At 41.3% G+C, this 17,434-nt stretch overlaps 1 protein-coding gene across 1 annotated transcript in view; it reads left to right on the top strand.

Moving 5' to 3' along the window:
• Positions 1-17,434, top strand: part of LOC122797928 (zinc-binding protein A33-like) — a 278,438-nt gene that overhangs the window by 121,135 nt on the left and 139,869 nt on the right. Inside the window, exon 3 of the mRNA XM_044066447.1 lies at positions 7,111-7,344. Within this exon, the coding sequence (XP_043922382.1) occupies positions 7,111-7,344 (234 nt within the window). The remainder of the gene's footprint in view (positions 1-7,110; positions 7,345-17,434) is intronic.

The following is a 17,434-nucleotide window of genomic DNA, read 5'->3' as shown; positions in this document are numbered from 1 at the left end:
ACAGGTTAGCATCTTCAAGTATCTGGGAAGGGTGGCTGAAGAGAAGGGAAGTATGACTGAAGAGGTGAAAGCTAGAATCAGAAGAGCTGTAGCCAAGTGGCACAGAGAGTCAGATTTAGCATATGACAGAAGAATGCCAAATAATCTGAAAAGTAAGGTGTATGGAACAATGGTGTGACCAGTAATACTGTATGGTACAGAAATCTGAGCAGTAAAGACAGATCAGATGAGAACGTTAGAGGTTATGGAAATGAAGTGCCTGAGACAGGTGGTAGAACACACACTGTGTGATAGATGAAGAAATGAGGACATAACAGCAAAAGCCAAAGTAGCTCCAATTGCAGATAAAGTAAAAGAGACCAGATTATGGTGGTTCAGGCACATGTGCAGAAAAGCATAACACAATCTGTTGCTGAAGATTTGGGGCAGACAGGAAGAAGGCAATAGAAAATGAGACCATCCAGCAAAGTGGTGAATGGATTGTGTAAGAGAAGATCTGCAACAGTCACGCATGAGTATCAAAGAAGCCAGGAGTGGTAGCAGGTAACACGACACCCCAACCCCATATAAAAATGGAAAAAAAAGGGTTGTTGATGAAGATGATGATGATGATGACTTTCATGTTTCAACAAGTGCTCTAACTTTTACTAACTCATCTCTCTTAACTAACCATCCCACCCAAAGTCCGATCTCACTATAGTCTCTAGCTCTACCAGAATGCTGATCCTAACCCTAAAATCTCCCACCCAGTCCCTAAACCTAAACTACTAATCATTCACTGAACCTACAATCCCTCTCTATAAACTTGATCAGCCAATTGATCATCAAACATAAATCTCCCTCTCTTTCTGAAAACTAAACTCTTGCTTGCTTCCTAAACCTAAAATGCCCTTCCCCATCCCAAAAGTAATCTCTCAATTATTTCCTACACCTCATATCTCCTTCCCTAACCTAAACTCCTGATCACTCTCTAGAGCTAAAATCCCCTCCTCTGCCTAAACAAAAATCCCAGTCAATCCCTAAATCTACATACCTCCTCCCCTCCCCAAATCTCTCCCTAAATATATAATCCTCCTCCCATTCCTAGAGCTAAAGTCCACCTCCCCATTTCCCAAGTCAACTTACCTGGCCTGTAAATATTACCTGAATCCTTCCTTGCATGTGAGCATTTGCATTCGACAGCTGCTTGGCTGAACTCTTGTTCGAGTTTGAGTAAAAGCAACTGTATGCATAGGTTACAAAACAGTCACATCTCCGGCACTGAGAAACTTGTCTTTGATTACTTTGGTCTCTGGGCCTGTAATAAAACCTAATATGAAATATTATTTAACATATCCATGGAAAGATCATAAGGATGGCAGTAAAAGGGAATACAAGTAAAAGGAAAAGTCTTGAGAATGTTTTTGATTTTTTTTTTTTTTATGTAGATTATTTTTGGATAAGTTGTCAATAAAATAGTATAAAATATAAATCAATGGATAGAAAAAAATGCAAAGACTATAATGAAGAGGAAATGCAAAAACATTATTTTTGGAGTGTAAATGGAATAAAGGCTTTTGGAAAAAAAAAACAGAATGAATGTAAGCGAGAAGGTTTTCAAAATATAAACATGGATATAATATTGCATAAGAAAAAGGAAAATAAAAAAAATATGAAGCTGACATATAGGATAGCATGTTGATGGTAACAGTATGGGTGTTGTGGAAAAAAGCTGATGAAATGTATAATAAAAATAGGAATGATGACAATGTGTTGGCCGAAATAAAAATAAATACATAAAAGACTGTTTTGGAAAAATGTATGTGTGGAAATAACAGATGTTAAAGTTTGTAAAACTAAATATGTAAATTTTGGAAAACATTGTAAATATTATTGAAATGTGAACAGAATATAATGATTTTATATATAAAATATATATAAGTAAATAATCTCCTTCTGCTATGGGATTTTTACATCTGCCTGAACCATCACCAACACAGGCAGATGGAACCTCAGTTTATTATACCCATTCAAAGACAACACACCCAGGAGTGCAGCAACCCCCCCCCCCCCATACTGCACTGATACTAGTTGTAGGAATAGAACTCACAGTGTAGTAATCTTCCAGCATCTGAAGTAAGCATGCTACCTGTTGAGCTACTGAAAACAAATATCTGCTTTCTATTTAAAAAGTTAAAAATATCATGTTTGAATAGGTTCATAGGTTCATGGGTAGGTATTAGGCTATTGGACCAAGGGCCTAAGTAAGCCTAGCCAACAAGGTTCCCTGGCTTATGCCACCCAAGAAAGTTAATTTCCTGTGCCCCTGTCAAGCAGAGCTACAGAAGTGATCCCCGGGGTGTATTTCCTATTTCCCATCCATTCATCAAGATTTTTCTTGAAGAGTGCTAAAGAGGAATTTTGCTTGACATGGATGGGTAGCTTGTTCCAGAGTATGAGAAGTCTCTGGGACAGGAATCTATCCCTCCAGCATGTCCTGTTTATTGTGGTGACAAGGCTTAGGTCCCTAGAGCATGTAGCTTGGAAGGATTGGGATTTCTTTAGATGTAGTATGTCCAACAGCTCTGGGTTTGACCTAGCTTTATATGTTAGGCAGAGATCTCCTCAGAGTAGGTGATATGCTACAGACTAAAGCTGGAGTTTTTTGAGATGGTCAGTGTAGGGCATCTGTTTGAGGCCAGTAATCCACTTTGTGAGGTTCTTCTGTGGCTTTTCCAGCTGCTGCAGGTGTCTTGTGAGGTACATTCCAAAAGGGGGATTGTATTCTATAATGGGTCTAATGAGTGATGAGTAGAGGGGAACAATGACCTCTTTTTTCCTGGATGAGAACCCTTTTGTGATGAGGTGTGCCACATAGAAGGATTTCCTGACTACTGTGGTGATGTGATTATCAAAGGAGAGACTACTGTCCACCTGGGTCCCAAGGTCTCTTATCACACAATCAGTGTTAGGTAGACTGGCGTCTATGTGGTAGTTCATGGGTACAGAATTTTTACCAAAGGGAATGACAATGCACTTTTTGGCATTGAGCTTGAGGCCATGCCTCTGACACCAGGTACCTGTCTCAGTGAGGCCCTTCTGTAGAAGGTCCACATCATTTGGCGACTTGACTATGGCTCCTAGTTTGCAGTCATCTGTGAACTTCATTAGCCAGAGGCCTTCTGTGTTAGTCTGTACTTTCAATGAAATAGATACCAAACAGGAGAGGTCCCAGGACTGAACCCTGTGGTACTCCACTTGTCACTGGTTTGAAGTCAGATTTGGAGTCTGAAACTTTTACAGTGTGGGTTCTGTCAGTGAGTATTTGGCAACCCATCTTGTGATGTAAGTATTTATACCTAGTTGAGTGTGTTTAGCTATAATTCCAGAATGGGGGATGGTATTGAAAGCCTTGGCGAGGTCAAGATAGGCTGTGTGAACCACCTTACCCACGTCTACGGCTTTGGTGACTGCCTCAAAGAAGTCGATCAGGTTCAGAAGGCATGATCTGCCTTTCACAAACCCAAACTGGGTGGGTCCAGAGTTTGGAGGTCACCAGTGTCTTTGTTTTGAGTTCCATGATAATACATTCCATGGCCTTGCAGACCAGGCTCGTTAGACTAACAGGGCGATAGTTCCCAGGATCAGTGGTGGCTCCCCCTTTGTGGAGTGGGATAACTGTTGCTGTGTGCCATTCAGTGGGCACAAAGCCTGACATGAGACTATGATTGAACATGGTGCTTAGGTGGGGAGTCAGTTCATTCTGAAGTTCATGTAAAACGCAGCCTGGGATGTTGTCTGGTCCCATGGATGCTATGTTTTTGGTTTTAGAGAGTGCAGCTTTTACCTGCATAAATGTGATTACAGGGACTCTGCATTCTTCCTGCATAGATATGGGCCCTTTAGGGGATGAGAGGGGGGTAAAGTTAGCGCTGCACCTATTTGCCTGGATGTTGGCAATATCAGCTGGTTCTGTAATTTTCATGCCGTTGTGCTGTAACTCAAAGTAGATTTGGGTGTTGCCATTGAGATTCTTGACATAGCTATAGAATGCTTTGTGGTTGCCCTTAGAATCAGTGGCAATATTGTTTTCGTAGCTAGCTTTGGAGGATCTTATAAGGGATCTCAGCTTCTTACTGAGGCTGACCAGGGAGTTCTTCCACTCATGGGATTTTACTCTCTTTTGCAACAGTTTCTTCCTTCTGTTATAGAGTTTGTTTATGGCAGGGACCACCAGATTGGCTTCCTTTTTTTTGGAGGATAGCATCTTGGTTCTGTTTGGGATAGCATGATCCATGCACTCGTGTAAGTGCTTATAGAGTGCATTTGTGCAGGATTCAGCAGTCGTGACTGTATTGTCCATCTGCATGGGTGTCATGAAGTTCGCCACTTCTGTCTTAAGAAGCATGAAGTTGGCTTTGGAGAAATGTTTTACTATGGTTTCCTTAATGGTGGGTGGGGGTGGGATGCAGATATCTAGGGTAATTAGCTTATGGTCGGATCTTACCAACGAGAAGTTGACTTCAGGTGTGGAACACCGATCACTCATGTTGGTAATGACTAGGTCTCGGATATTCTTGCCCCTGGTGAAGGTGTGGATAAGCTGATCCAGGGCATTGGAATCTATGAATTCCAGAAAGCGGTGAGCGAAAGAGTTGGTACATGAGTAGTTTTCCCAGTTAATGGTGGGGTAGTTGAAATTGCCCATTATTAGCGTGTTTGGTTGAACCCTAATATTTTCCAGTATATCAAGAAAAGAGGAGTGGGAATCTTGGGGCATGGTGGGGGATCTGTAGCAAGTTACAATTTGGATTGCAGTTTTGCCCAGAGTTAGCTGCACTTGGATAACCTCAGATGCATTATGCTGTGCAACTAGCCAGGAGGTGTGGATATCCTTAATGAATATAGACACACCTGTGCCTTTGGTGTTCTGGTCCAGGTTAGATGGCAGAAAAGTGTGGTATGAGTTATAGCCTGGTAATGCAGGGGTGCTCTCTAGACCCTTGAACCAGGTCTCAGTCACTGCACAGATATTGATGTTCTCCATTTTAAGGAGTGCCTCGAGTGAGTGCATTTTGAGATTTAGACTTCTAGCAATGAGAAGCATTACCCTCAGTTTTTGCTTGCCTATTTGTGTTACGATGGTAAATTTGTCATTTTAAGCTTACCTAAAAAAGGCACTATAGGGGCAGCAAGAGCCTTAGCCAGTATCTGGAATCCCAGGGGCACATGTGCAGGCCATCTCTGGCAAAGCATCATGGTCTGTTGACCATTTCGTCCCAGGCAGACATATACTAGATCCCCTTAGAATGACACCAGAAGCTTAGCCAATTGTTGAAATCAATCATTTTGTTCTTGTACTGTGGTATCATTCTGGGCGATGGCAGGATGCTACTCAGGGCTAGGGTCATACCTGCCTGGGCTACAAGATCGGAGAGCTCTTCCATGTCTCTTTTCATGTAGTCCAGGGAGGTACGTCTCAGGTTGCTCACACCAACATGGACAATGACAGAGTCATATTTGTACTTGTTGTGGAGTGATTTCAGTGTGTGAGTTATGTGGTGGATCCTGGCACCCGACAGGTAGCTGACAGTAACCTTCTCCTTGTTTAGCCTGGTAAGTGGGACATCAGTGCGCCTGACTATAGAGTCACCTATGACTAGTGTGCTGGGTACGTTGTTTTGCCTTATGGGCTGTGGTTTATTGGCACACTGAGTCTGTGGGCTATATGTCATTTGGGTTGTGTTGGGGGTTGGAGGTTGCTTGCGTTTCTACTTTGGAGGTCTCTGTTGCTTGAGCAGATTATTATTGAGAGCCTCCATGAATGTTTTTGTGTTTCTATATGTGGATTTTGGTGGTGTAGGTTTAGTGGGACTATGTGATGAGTGTGGTGTGGTGCAAGTGTTTACCTTCTCCTCTTGACTGTCAAGTTCAGTCTTGGTTGGAGAGAGCTTTACCCCCAGTTTGGCTAGATAAGTGCATCTCTCACAGGTTGTGGTGTTGGGTGGTAGGAGGAGAGGGTTGTCTGTGTACATGAGGCAATTGCTACATTGCCCCAAGATGCCCAGATTTGTTAGATAGACAGGAGAGAACACCGGGAGCTGACCCTTGGTAATGCCTGAATAAAAAACTATTTTCCTTTAGACAAGTGAGCAAAGTGAGTACAAGAGCTGTTTTTTTCTAAGGAAAGCGTGGAAAGTAAGTAAAAAAAACTGTTTTCCTCTAGGTAAAGAAGAAGGTTGAGTGTTGCAGTAATTTGTAGCTTATTTAGTACTTACAACAAGTTCTGTACATGTGCTGAGCACGAATAAGCAAATTCAAGTGCTAAAACTACATTTATGCAGGTTTCTAAGGCTGAGCATATTACATGCTGATAGTCATATTCACAGGTTGTTACAAAAATGACTGAATGTCCAATTTTTTCAGAACACTTAACTGTTATCTTTGAATTTAAAGCAGTGGAATTATGGTTAATTATGGATATGGAATTCTGTTTCCCAGCTAGAGTGAGACTAATTGTTAGTAGACTTAAAAATGCAGGCTGAAACTGTGCAAGGGGCTTGCCTTCTGCTAAATTCTCCTCCTAAAGACATTATATTTTTAATGACCAAGTCCAATGCATTGGATCACACAGCCATGCAGTAAGTAAGTTTTCCCTTATTTTAATTGCTATGCAGTATGGAGTACAGGTGGCTTGGAGTGTGTGTGTGTGTGTGTGTGTGTGTGTGTGTGTGTGTGTGTGCGTGTGTGTGCGTGCATGTGCGTGTGTGTGTGTGTGTGTGTGTGTGTGTGTGTGTGTGTGTGTGTGTGTGTGTGTGTGTGTGTGTGTGTGTGTGTGTGTGTGTATGCAGTATTTTGATATCCATTATGCTGGGTATAGTGTAGTCACATGACCATGACTGGACATGTATGTTCTATAAAAGGAAAATACTGTAGAAAACATCCTTTAATTATATCCATTACATATTCACATGTTTCTATCCTACTGTTCAGGCACTTCCAAGAAATAATAAAGATGACTAAATTAAAAAGACATACTTTGTCCAAGACTGTCTGTCTGTCTAACATAGCTGAATGCAACATAATATGAAACCAGTGTTAATGTCTAAAATTTAAGTTGCTGCATTTCAGGATGAAGCCAAAAGTTTGGAGCATCACATAACATCAGCGTTTGCAAAGATGCACGTGTTTCTTTGGGAGAAGGAGCACCAGCTGATCCAACAGCTTAAGGAGGAGTTTGAAAAAATTCTGGGAAAAATGGAGGAAAAATTAAGAAAATTTGAGGAGATGAAGAAGGACGTTGAGAGACAGATATTTGAAATTCAGTCAAAAATGGCGCAAAAAGATCCTCCACTTTCACTGATTGTAAGAGATATTTATAGCCGTACTTTTTTGTATTCAGTTTACTAAGGAAATTACAAGGAATACATGGTCTTGTTCACTTTGAGGGCTCACCTCACATTACACTATTAATGTGTTATCCTGTAACTAGTGAAGTTGCACAATGTTAGTCCTGAATATCCAGCACTGAGCCATAAGATCCCAGTTCATATCCATAAGGCTGAGACTCCGTCACTGGGAACACCAGTAGATATGTTTTACACATTCATGGTCACATTTACAGATATGCATGTCGAAACACACACACACATATATATTATCCTAGAAACTATGTGTAATACATGTCATCTAATGATGTGCTATTAAAAGAAGCAGATTTTAGAACAGAAAGGGCCATTGTTGTATGCAAAACAAGTGAACTTTTTTAATAGCAGCTTAAAAGCATAAGTGGAGAGCAGGGCTGGTGTTAGCATTTTGTGCTCCCCAAGCACAAATGTCAGGTTGGTGGTCCCCTGGACACTGCTAGTCTAAGCATCACTCTGTCACTGCCACCCCTCCTAAGAAACATTTTAGTTCATGCTACAGACTCGTCAGTGTAGTATGCACAGTGAACTGTTGCTACAATGTGCTTACATTATGAAAGGCCTTGGTACCACACTATGCTGGCCTATCTCACAGAGGTAGTAGTACACGCAGACTGCCCTGTAGCTACAGTGCTCTTACATTACAACAGGCCCATGAACCACACTATGTTGGCCCATCTTACAGTTGGAGTAGTACATACAGACTGAGCTGTAGCTACAATGGTTTCACATTACAACAGGCCTGTGTACCATGTGATGCTTGCCCATCTCAGAGGTAGTAGTGCATACAGGCTGACCTGTAGCTACAACGGTCTTACATTACAAGTACATACAGACTGATCTGTAGTGACAATGCTCTCACATTACAAGTGTACCACACTATGTTGGCCCATCTCACAAAGGGAAATTAACAGTGACTGACATTTAATTGCAATGATGATACATTTCAACGCTATGTACAGGGCTGGACTTAGGTTAAATGGTGCCCTAGGCACTGCCTACTATTTCACCCCCATACAGACACAGACACGCACCATTCACATTACTTCTTTCTTCTTTTCTCATATTTTGCCTTTGTAGCATTTTCAAGAAGACATGCATTTGGTGGGAGGTTGGTATAACAGTTAAGGTGCTTACCTGATAAGCACAAGGTACAGGGTTTGATTCTCACATGGAGTAATTGGCTATGCTTATAAACTGGCCCACAAGGGTGAGTAGCAAGTGCTTTTGCATACAACCTTTTCTTCCACTGATGGCTTGAACAGGAATTATGATTAAGAAAAGAAATTCAGTACTGTTCAACTTTCTTTTTCATTGAATACTTTCAATACTCTTCACCTGGCCAAGATGGGACAGTAATAACCATTTAAGAAATAACTTATTTAAGCCAGGACTCCAGAATATGTAGGGTTATACATGTTCTGAGGTGCATTTTACTTCTTTTCAGTCTCTCACTTTTTGTTGTGCCCAAGGATAAATGTTCAAAGCTGACAAAACATAAGCTTACAATAAACTAACAACAGTTATTTGTGAGGTTACACAGATTTATAGATACATTTCTACATAGTGCTCCTATGCAAGCTATCACAACCTTCTTTGCCCACCTCTGAGGTTTTTGAGAAAGTAAAAGAAACAGTGACGTCACTGTCCCAACAGAAGCTATAATGACATACTCCCCAATATGCCAATTTGTTCCATTTTATTTTTTAATTGTGTTTGTATGTACCATTCTTTAGCCAATTTGTGCCATTTTGTTTTTTAATTGTGTTTGTATGCAATACGGTGTTGAGTTTTTGGTTTTTGAGATACTCCCCACATCCACAAAACAGGCATCCTTAAGACAGTATGCAGATGACAGCCCACTCATTTGCACATATGACAACATGGCACGCCTCCAAGAAATTACTCAGGAAGCTCTAAAAGCAACTGAAACATGGCTTTGTAACTGACAACCCATGTTCAATACTGAAAAAAAGAAACTACTTTTTTCCCAAATCCCTCTCCCATGAACAACAAAATTTAAAGTCCTCTCTCACGATAATACAATTATTAAAGTCACTTCTCCTTGCAAGTTATCAGGGATGATAGTGGATGATAATCTGATAAATGACCTGCATATATAAGATTGCATAAGAAAAACTCATCAAAAACTAGGGATGCTTTACAGAGCCAAAAACTTTCTCACTAACAGAATTAAAACTACACTTCCTGCTACGTATCCCCCTCCCCACACTTCTTTATGGTGTTCCCATCCTTGCTAACCTTAGGCATCACAAAAAACAAAACTTTAACAATGTTATAACAAAAGTTTCTAGTTTTGCAACAAATACCTTTCAGAGCCCACCACTGTATAGCACTAAAAAGCCTAAATTAGTTAGAACTATCCCACCAACTAATATATACACAGCTTCTAACCACTGATAAAAGTATTCAGAATCCATCTGCTGTCCGGCACTAAATAACATTTTACACAGCTATTCTCCTGGTCATTACGATCCAATGACCAAAATCTCCTGTCTGTCTGCAAACCTATCAAATCTATTGGGCATTTTCTGTACCTAAGGCCTAGAACTCTTTATCTTTATCCATTAGGTCAATACCCTCTCTCTCATCATTCAAAACTACTCTAAAAGACTTCCTAGCCAAAAGCTGGATCTGTTCTTGTGCAACACTGGGATAAACTATATTCCTGAATGTGGACAAAAACCTGTTCATACCTACATGTCCTTACTCTCCCTTCTTCACTCACTTCCTTACTTCTATCAATTTCTCTCTTCTGGATTTCTCTGTAAATATACCATAAGCCTGCTTTTCTCTCACTTTGTATTGCAATTCCTATGTGTATTATACTAACTTACCTTTATTTTTTCAATAAACCTGCTAAAATTTGTCTAACTATTAAATCATTCCCATATAACTTGTATCTATTTTTAACCAATGGTTTAATATTATGTCTAAATTGGTATAATTATTTAAACTGTATTTGTTTTTTTTTTGTATTATTTTTAAAGACTGTAAAATTGTTATTAAATGTTTTGTAATACTTTGAAGGTTTTCTTGCCCAGGATCCACTGAAAATGGGCACTTACCCAGTCAGACTTTGTCGGTAATCAAATGTCAATAAATAAATAAATAAATGACCTCTGCACAAGCCAATTTATTTCTTTGTGCCACTCCCAAGCCCGGATAAATGGGAAGGGTTAGGTCATTAAGGGCAACCAGTGTAAAATTTTTACCATAGCAAATATGTGGATAACAATTCAGATTTCCATACCAGATCGGTCAAGGCCCGGGTTAACAATGACCCTCTCCAGTACTGTAAGCCAACAGGGTGCTGGGAGAAACTGGCCTACTGTTGGCCGAAGGAGAAGGAGAAGAAGAGAGGGAGGGCATGCCTGGAGGTAGGAGGAGAGGAGGAAAAGTTAGGCGTGTGGAAGTGAGGGCAAGAACTTTGAATGCTGGCAGAATGACTGGTAAAGGGAGAGAGCTAGCAAAATATGATGGAGAGAAGGAAGGGTGATATATTGCGTGTTCAAGAGATAAGATGGAAGGGGATAAGGCCAGGTGTATTGGAGGCAGGTTCAAATTGTTCTACCATGGTGTGCACAGGAGGAGAAATGGGGTAGTGGTTATTGGGTCTATATTAGAAGCCTGAAGATCCATTTGAGTGAATCGGAATAGCGTGACACATATTGCGTGAACTACGTAAACGGCGAACGTCCAAAACCACGACATACGAAATGTCGAATTGTCATGGTTGGCCCATCTATATGTGTGTGATAGTTACGGACCTTAGGGTTAGGGTGCGGGTTAAGGTAAGTGCATAGATAGGTAATGTATGTAAGGTTTAATGTAAGGTTAGAAGTAGTGTTTTGTTAAGTGTATGTGTGTGTGGATTATTTGTTTTGTTTGGGTATATGTCCGTAGGGTAAGTGTGCGATAGTTACAGACCTTAGCGTTAGGGTGCGGGTTAAGATAAGTGCATAGATAGTAAGGTATGTAAGGTTTAGTGTAGGGTTAGAAGTAGGGTTTGGTTAGTGTATGTATGTGTTTCATTTATTATGATTGGATAGGTAGTATGTAGCGTGCGGTGGGGTTGGCTGACTATGATGATTCCAGATTTAAAATTTTGCGGTTTAGGGGGTTCGGCATATTTGCGGTTCGGGCTATATGTGTCACTGCTGTGGTATTCACTCAAACGGGTTTTCGGTTTTATAATACAGAGCCGTGGTTATCCTGAAGGAACAGTACATCAAGAGTGTTTTGGAGGTGAAAAGAGTGTCAGACAGAGTGATGTTTATGAAGCTGAAAATTGATGGTGTGATGATGAATGTTGATAATGCATATGCTCTGCAATTTGGGTGTGCGATGGATGAGAAAGAAAACGTTTGGAGCGAATTAAATGAAGTAGTAGAGAGTGTACCCAAGGGTGAGACAGTGGTGATTGGAGTGGATTTCAATGTGCATATTGGTGAAGGGAATGGAGGGGATAAGGAGGTGAATATGTATGGTGTTAAGGAGAGGAATGCTGAAAGTTTGATGGTAGCGGATTTTGAGAAAAGGATGGGCATAGCTGTGGTGAATACATATTTTAAAAAGAGGGAGGAGCATAGGGTGACTTACAAGAGTGGAGGAAGATGCACACAGGTGGATTATATCCAATGCAAGAGGGCCATTCTGAAGGAGATTGGAGAGTGCAAAGTGGTGACAGGGAAAAGTGTAGTTAGACAGCATAGGATGGTGGTCTGTAGAATGACATTGGCAACCAAGAAGAAGAGGAGGGCAGTGAGGGCAGTGCCAAGAATCAAATGGTGGAAGTTGAAAAAGGATGACTGTAAGGTGGAGTTCAGGGAAGAGTTAAGACAGGCACTGGGTGCCAGTGAAGAGATACCAGATAACTGGGCAGGTACTGCAGAGGTTGTAAGGAAGACAGCTAGAAAGGTGCTCGGTGTGACATCTGGACAGAGGAAGAATGACAAGGGGCCCTGTTGGTGGAATGAGGAAGTACGGGAGAGTATACAGAGGAAGAGGTTGGTGAAGAAGAAGGGGGATTGTCAGGGATGAAAAAAGTAGATTGGAGTACAATGAGATGAGGCATATAGTGGAGAGAGAGGGGATGGAGGCTAAGCATAAGGTGTGTGGTGAGTTGTATGAAAGGTTGGGCACTAAAAAGGGAGAAAAGGGCCTTTACTGATTGACTAGACAGAGGGACCAAGCTGGGAAAGATGTACAGCAGGTTAGGGTGATAAATGATAACGAGGGAAACATACTCACAAATGATGAATGTTTGTTGAGCCGATGAAAAGAGTACTTTTAGGGGTTGATGAATGATGAGAATGAGAGGGAGAGAAGGTTGGATGATGTGGGTATGGTGAATCAGGAAGTGCAGTGGATTAGTAAGGAGGAAGTAAGGACAGCTATGAAGAGGATGAAGAATGAAAAGGCTGTTGGCCCAGATGACATACCTGTGGAAGCATGGAGGTGTTCAGTAGAGATAGCAGTGGGGTTTTTAACCACATAGTTTAACAGAATCTTGGAAAGTGAGACAATGTCTGAGGAGTGGAGAAGAAGGGTATTGGTACCAGTTTTTAATAATAAGGATAATGTGCAGAGCTGTATTAACTACAGAGGAATAAAACCGATCAACCATAGCATAAAGTTATGGGAAAGAGTAGTGGAAGCTAGGTTAAGAACAGAGGTGATGATTAGTGAGCAGCAGTATGTTTTCATGCCAGGAAAGAGCACTACAGATGTGATGTTTTTTTTGAGGGTGTTGATGGGGAAGTATAGAGAATATTAATAGGAGTTGCATTGTGTCTTTGTGGGCTTAGAGAAAGCATATGACAGGATGCTTAGACAAGAGTTGTGGTATTGTATGAGGAAGCCGGAAGTGACAGAGAAGTATGTAAGAGTGGTACAGGATATGTATGAGGGCAGAGGGACATTGGTGAGTCCTGCAGTAAGAGTGACGGATGCATTCAAGATGGAGGTAGGATTGCATCAAGGATCAGCTCTGAGCCCATTCTTATTTGCAATGGTGATAGGTTAACAGACAAGATCAGACAGAAGTCCCTGTGGGCTATGATGTTTGTGGATGACATTGTGATCTATAGTGAGAGTAGTGAACAGGATGTGGAGATCCTGTGGAGTTGGAGATATGCTGTAGAGAGGAGAGGAGGGCAGGACTAAGCCAGAATATATGTGTGTGAATGAGAGGGTGGACAGAAGTATGGTGAAGATGCAGGGAATAGAGTTGGTGGAGGTGACGTTTAAATACTTGGGCTCAACAGTTCAGAATAATGGTGAGTGTGGAAGAGAGGTGAAGAAGAGAGTGCAGCTAGGGTGGAGTGGGTGGAGAAGTGTGTCAGGAGTGATTTGGGACAGACGGGTACCAGTAAGTACCAGTAAGAGTGAAAGGGAAGGTCTACAAGAGGGTAATGAGACCAGCTATATTGTATGGGTTGGAGATGGTGGCACTGACAAAAAGACAGGAGTCAGAGCTGGAGGTGGCAGAGTTAAAGATGTTAAGATTTGCACTGGGTGTGATGAGGATGGACAGAATTAGAAATGAGTATGTTAGAGGGTTAGCACAGGCTGGAAAGTTTGGAAAAAAAGCCAGCGAGGTGAGATCTCATTGGTTTGGACATGTGCTGAGGAGGGATGCTTGGTATATTGGGAGAAGGATGCTAAGGATGAAGCTACCAGGTAACAGGAAAAGAGGAAGGCCTAAGATAAAGTTTGTAGATGTAGTGAGAGAGGGCATGCAGGTGGTTGGTGTGACAGAGCAAGGTGCAGAGGACAAGAAGAAATGGAAAAAGATGATCCACTGTGGTGACCCCTAATGGGAGCAGCTGAAAGAGAAAGAAGAAGAAAAAATGACCTCCTGTGCACACCTGTAACGTTTGATTGTGATGAAAGTTAAAGTAGTAATGACCATACCATCCATGGCTCACCACACAGTCTACAGCAACTTTCTGTACACAGGACTGGTTTTAGAATAGGTGGAGGTGAGGAAAGAGATAGCCACCAAGTCCATGTCAAAATCTATTTATGCAATCTGGAATGTGGGCAACCACCACATCCACAGAAGCTCTAAGTGTCTGAATGTTCTGTGATGAATTTTATAGTTTATTATCATATCAGTAAAGACCAGAATATCACAGACCAGAATCCCAAGACAAACATACTGAAAGACTAAAATATTAAAACACACAAGGCTAAAACGTACTGGAGACTGAAACTCCCTGCCTGTGCAGATCCAGAAAGGAGTGCTAACATGGGTCCTGCAAGAGGAGCAAGTCTGGGTGTTCCATACTGATGGTTTCAACATTTTAGACTTTGGTATATTTGCCTCTGGATTCTGATTGGTGACATTCTGGTGTTTAGTAACATGGCAGTTAACTGTACTTTACACCTTACTTTTGAAATATAATTACTTGTTGATTGCATTTTTTAGCTGCTATACAGAAGAGTTATGTAAGTGCCTGGTGCACAGATAAAAAATCTGTGGAATTTTTTGCACACATAGACAAATGCAGACACGCATACACACACACACACACACACACACACACACACACACACACACACACACACACACACACACACACACACACGTGCGCGCGCGCGCACACACACACACACACACACACACACACACACACACACTGCATGTTCACCTTCAGGGAAACTGGAGGAATTCCATTTGACCTGCTGCATGTTTTTAACGTATAGGGTTAAGCAGAGTACACGAGTAGATGTACACACAGACTGGGAGGGCATGCAGACTCCACAAATGAAAAAAAAAATTGCCATGAACTCAGACAGAGCAAAGCACTATGAAGAGGCAGGTCTTCTAACTGCTTACCAGTGGTAATGAAGAGATGCTTTCACACACATTCTCTACCTGCAAAACTACCAAAGATAGTCACCTCTCATATGTAAGATATATGTTTATGATGGCAAATGAAATAAGTATTGCCACCTTATTACTCTTACACTGCAACCCACACAAACACACACACACACACACACACACACACACACACACACACACACACACACACGCACACACACAGCATAATCAACACTCGTTTTGCACTTCTTCTTCTTTCGGCTGCTCCCGTTAGGGGTCACCACAGCAGATCAACTGTTTCCATTTCTTCCTGTCCTCTGCATCTTGCTCTGTCACACCAACCACCTGCATGTCCTCTCTCACCACATCCATAAACCTTATCTTAGGCCTTCCTCTTTTCCTTTTACCTGTCAGCTTCATCCTTAGCATCTTTTTCCCAATATACTCTGCATCCCTCCTCAGCACATGTCCAAACCAACGTAATCATGCCTCTCTGGCTTTGTCTCCAAACCTTCCAACCTGGGCTGACCCTCTAATATACTTATTCCTAATCTTGTCCATCCTCATCACACCTAGTGCAAATCTTAACATCTTCAACTCTGCCACATCAAGCTCTGACTCCTGCCATTTTGTCAATGCCACTGTCTCCAACCCATATAACATAGCTGGTCTCGCTACCCTCTTGTAGACCTTCCCTTTCACTCTTACTGGTACTCGTCTGTCACAAATCACTCCTGACACTCTTCTCCCACCCACTCCATCCTGCCTGTACTCTCTTCTTCACCTCTCTTCCACACTCACCATTACTCTGAACTGTTGATCCCAAGTATTTAAACTCATCCACCTTCGCTACCTCTACTCCCTGCATTCTCACCATTCCTCTATCCTCCCTCTCATTCACACACAGATATTCTGTCTTAGTCCTGCTGACCTTCATTCCTCTTCTCTCTAGAGCATATCTCCACCTCTTCAGTGTCTCCTCCACCTGTTCCCTACTCTCACTACAGATCACAATGTCATCTGCAAACATCATAGTCCACGGGGACTCTGGTCTGATTTCGTCTGTCAACCTGTCCATCACCATTGCAAATAAAAAAGGGCTCAGAGCTGACCCTTGATGTAATGTACTTAATTGACGGGTGATGTATACCTGTCACAGTCCCTGATTTTGCCTCATAATTTTGCTCTGTAGCTTGTAAAACATTTGATTTGCTGGTAAATCATTAGGACAGCCAATAAATCCAAACACTAGGATTTTGTACTTCTTATTGTGTAAAAAATGCATGTTGTTGTAAAGCATGTTATTCTATTAACTTTATAAGTTAGAGTAATATTTGAAAAGTGTTCCTGATTTTGAGTCCTTATTTTAGAATTATTTTTATCTTGGCCCTGACTTCTTGAGCAAAGATGAGTTATAGTATCTGGTGTCCAGCCAGTATTTATAAAAGTCTCAGACCAAGAAATCCATCCCTGAAGATTGGGAACATCTGTTCTTCCTAAACTTCCAGGTAAGCTCTGAGACTGGTTGCTATGGGGTGCTGATCTTTAGCATTTACCTAACTCATGTTAATTCACTATTTATCAACTTTATTCTAACAAGGTCATAGCAACACCTTATATTGGATAAAGAACTTAATCAGAAAAGTAATATTTTTTTTTCTTCTCACTTTTTCCCAACATGCAGTAGCTTTTACAGGGCCCCCACAAAGTCAATGATGACTAGCAGGGCTCCCTGCAGCCCCGGGTACTGCAGGTGCCTAAAGCTGGCAATGATTTTAGTTTTATAGAAGGGAGTGCCCATCAGCAGGATTTAACTAAGTCAAGGATAAATCAACAAATAGAAACCACACACAGTATAAGTGTTAAGACTACAGACATGACAAAGCATGCTGTGAAGTATTTATCTGTAAGATCTGTGTAACTAGCAACCATTTTGCCAGCATATATATATCTGTTCAGTTAAAACAACCAGACATTCAGAGACTAAATACATTAAAACACTTAGTACTGTGTTGAGAATTCATGCAGTTCTGAAGCAAAATGACTCAATTTCTAAAGCAATGTGCGACAAAATTTAAGTTAACTGTTAGTCATTTTGTTAATTCTGAATACATACAGAGACAGAATGTGACATTGTTCCATGTGATGTGCAAAAGAGTCTATAAAATAGTATTAC

The sequence above is a fragment of the Protopterus annectens genome, chromosome 3.part1 (assembly GCF_019279795.1).
Source record: "Protopterus annectens isolate FY-2018-M chromosome 3.part1, PAN1.0, whole genome shotgun sequence".
In the NCBI taxonomy this organism is placed as follows: domain Eukaryota; kingdom Metazoa; phylum Chordata; order Ceratodontiformes; family Protopteridae; genus Protopterus; species Protopterus annectens.
The sequence above is the reverse complement of the archived record's forward strand: the minus strand, read 5'-3'. Positions and strand labels throughout refer to the sequence as shown.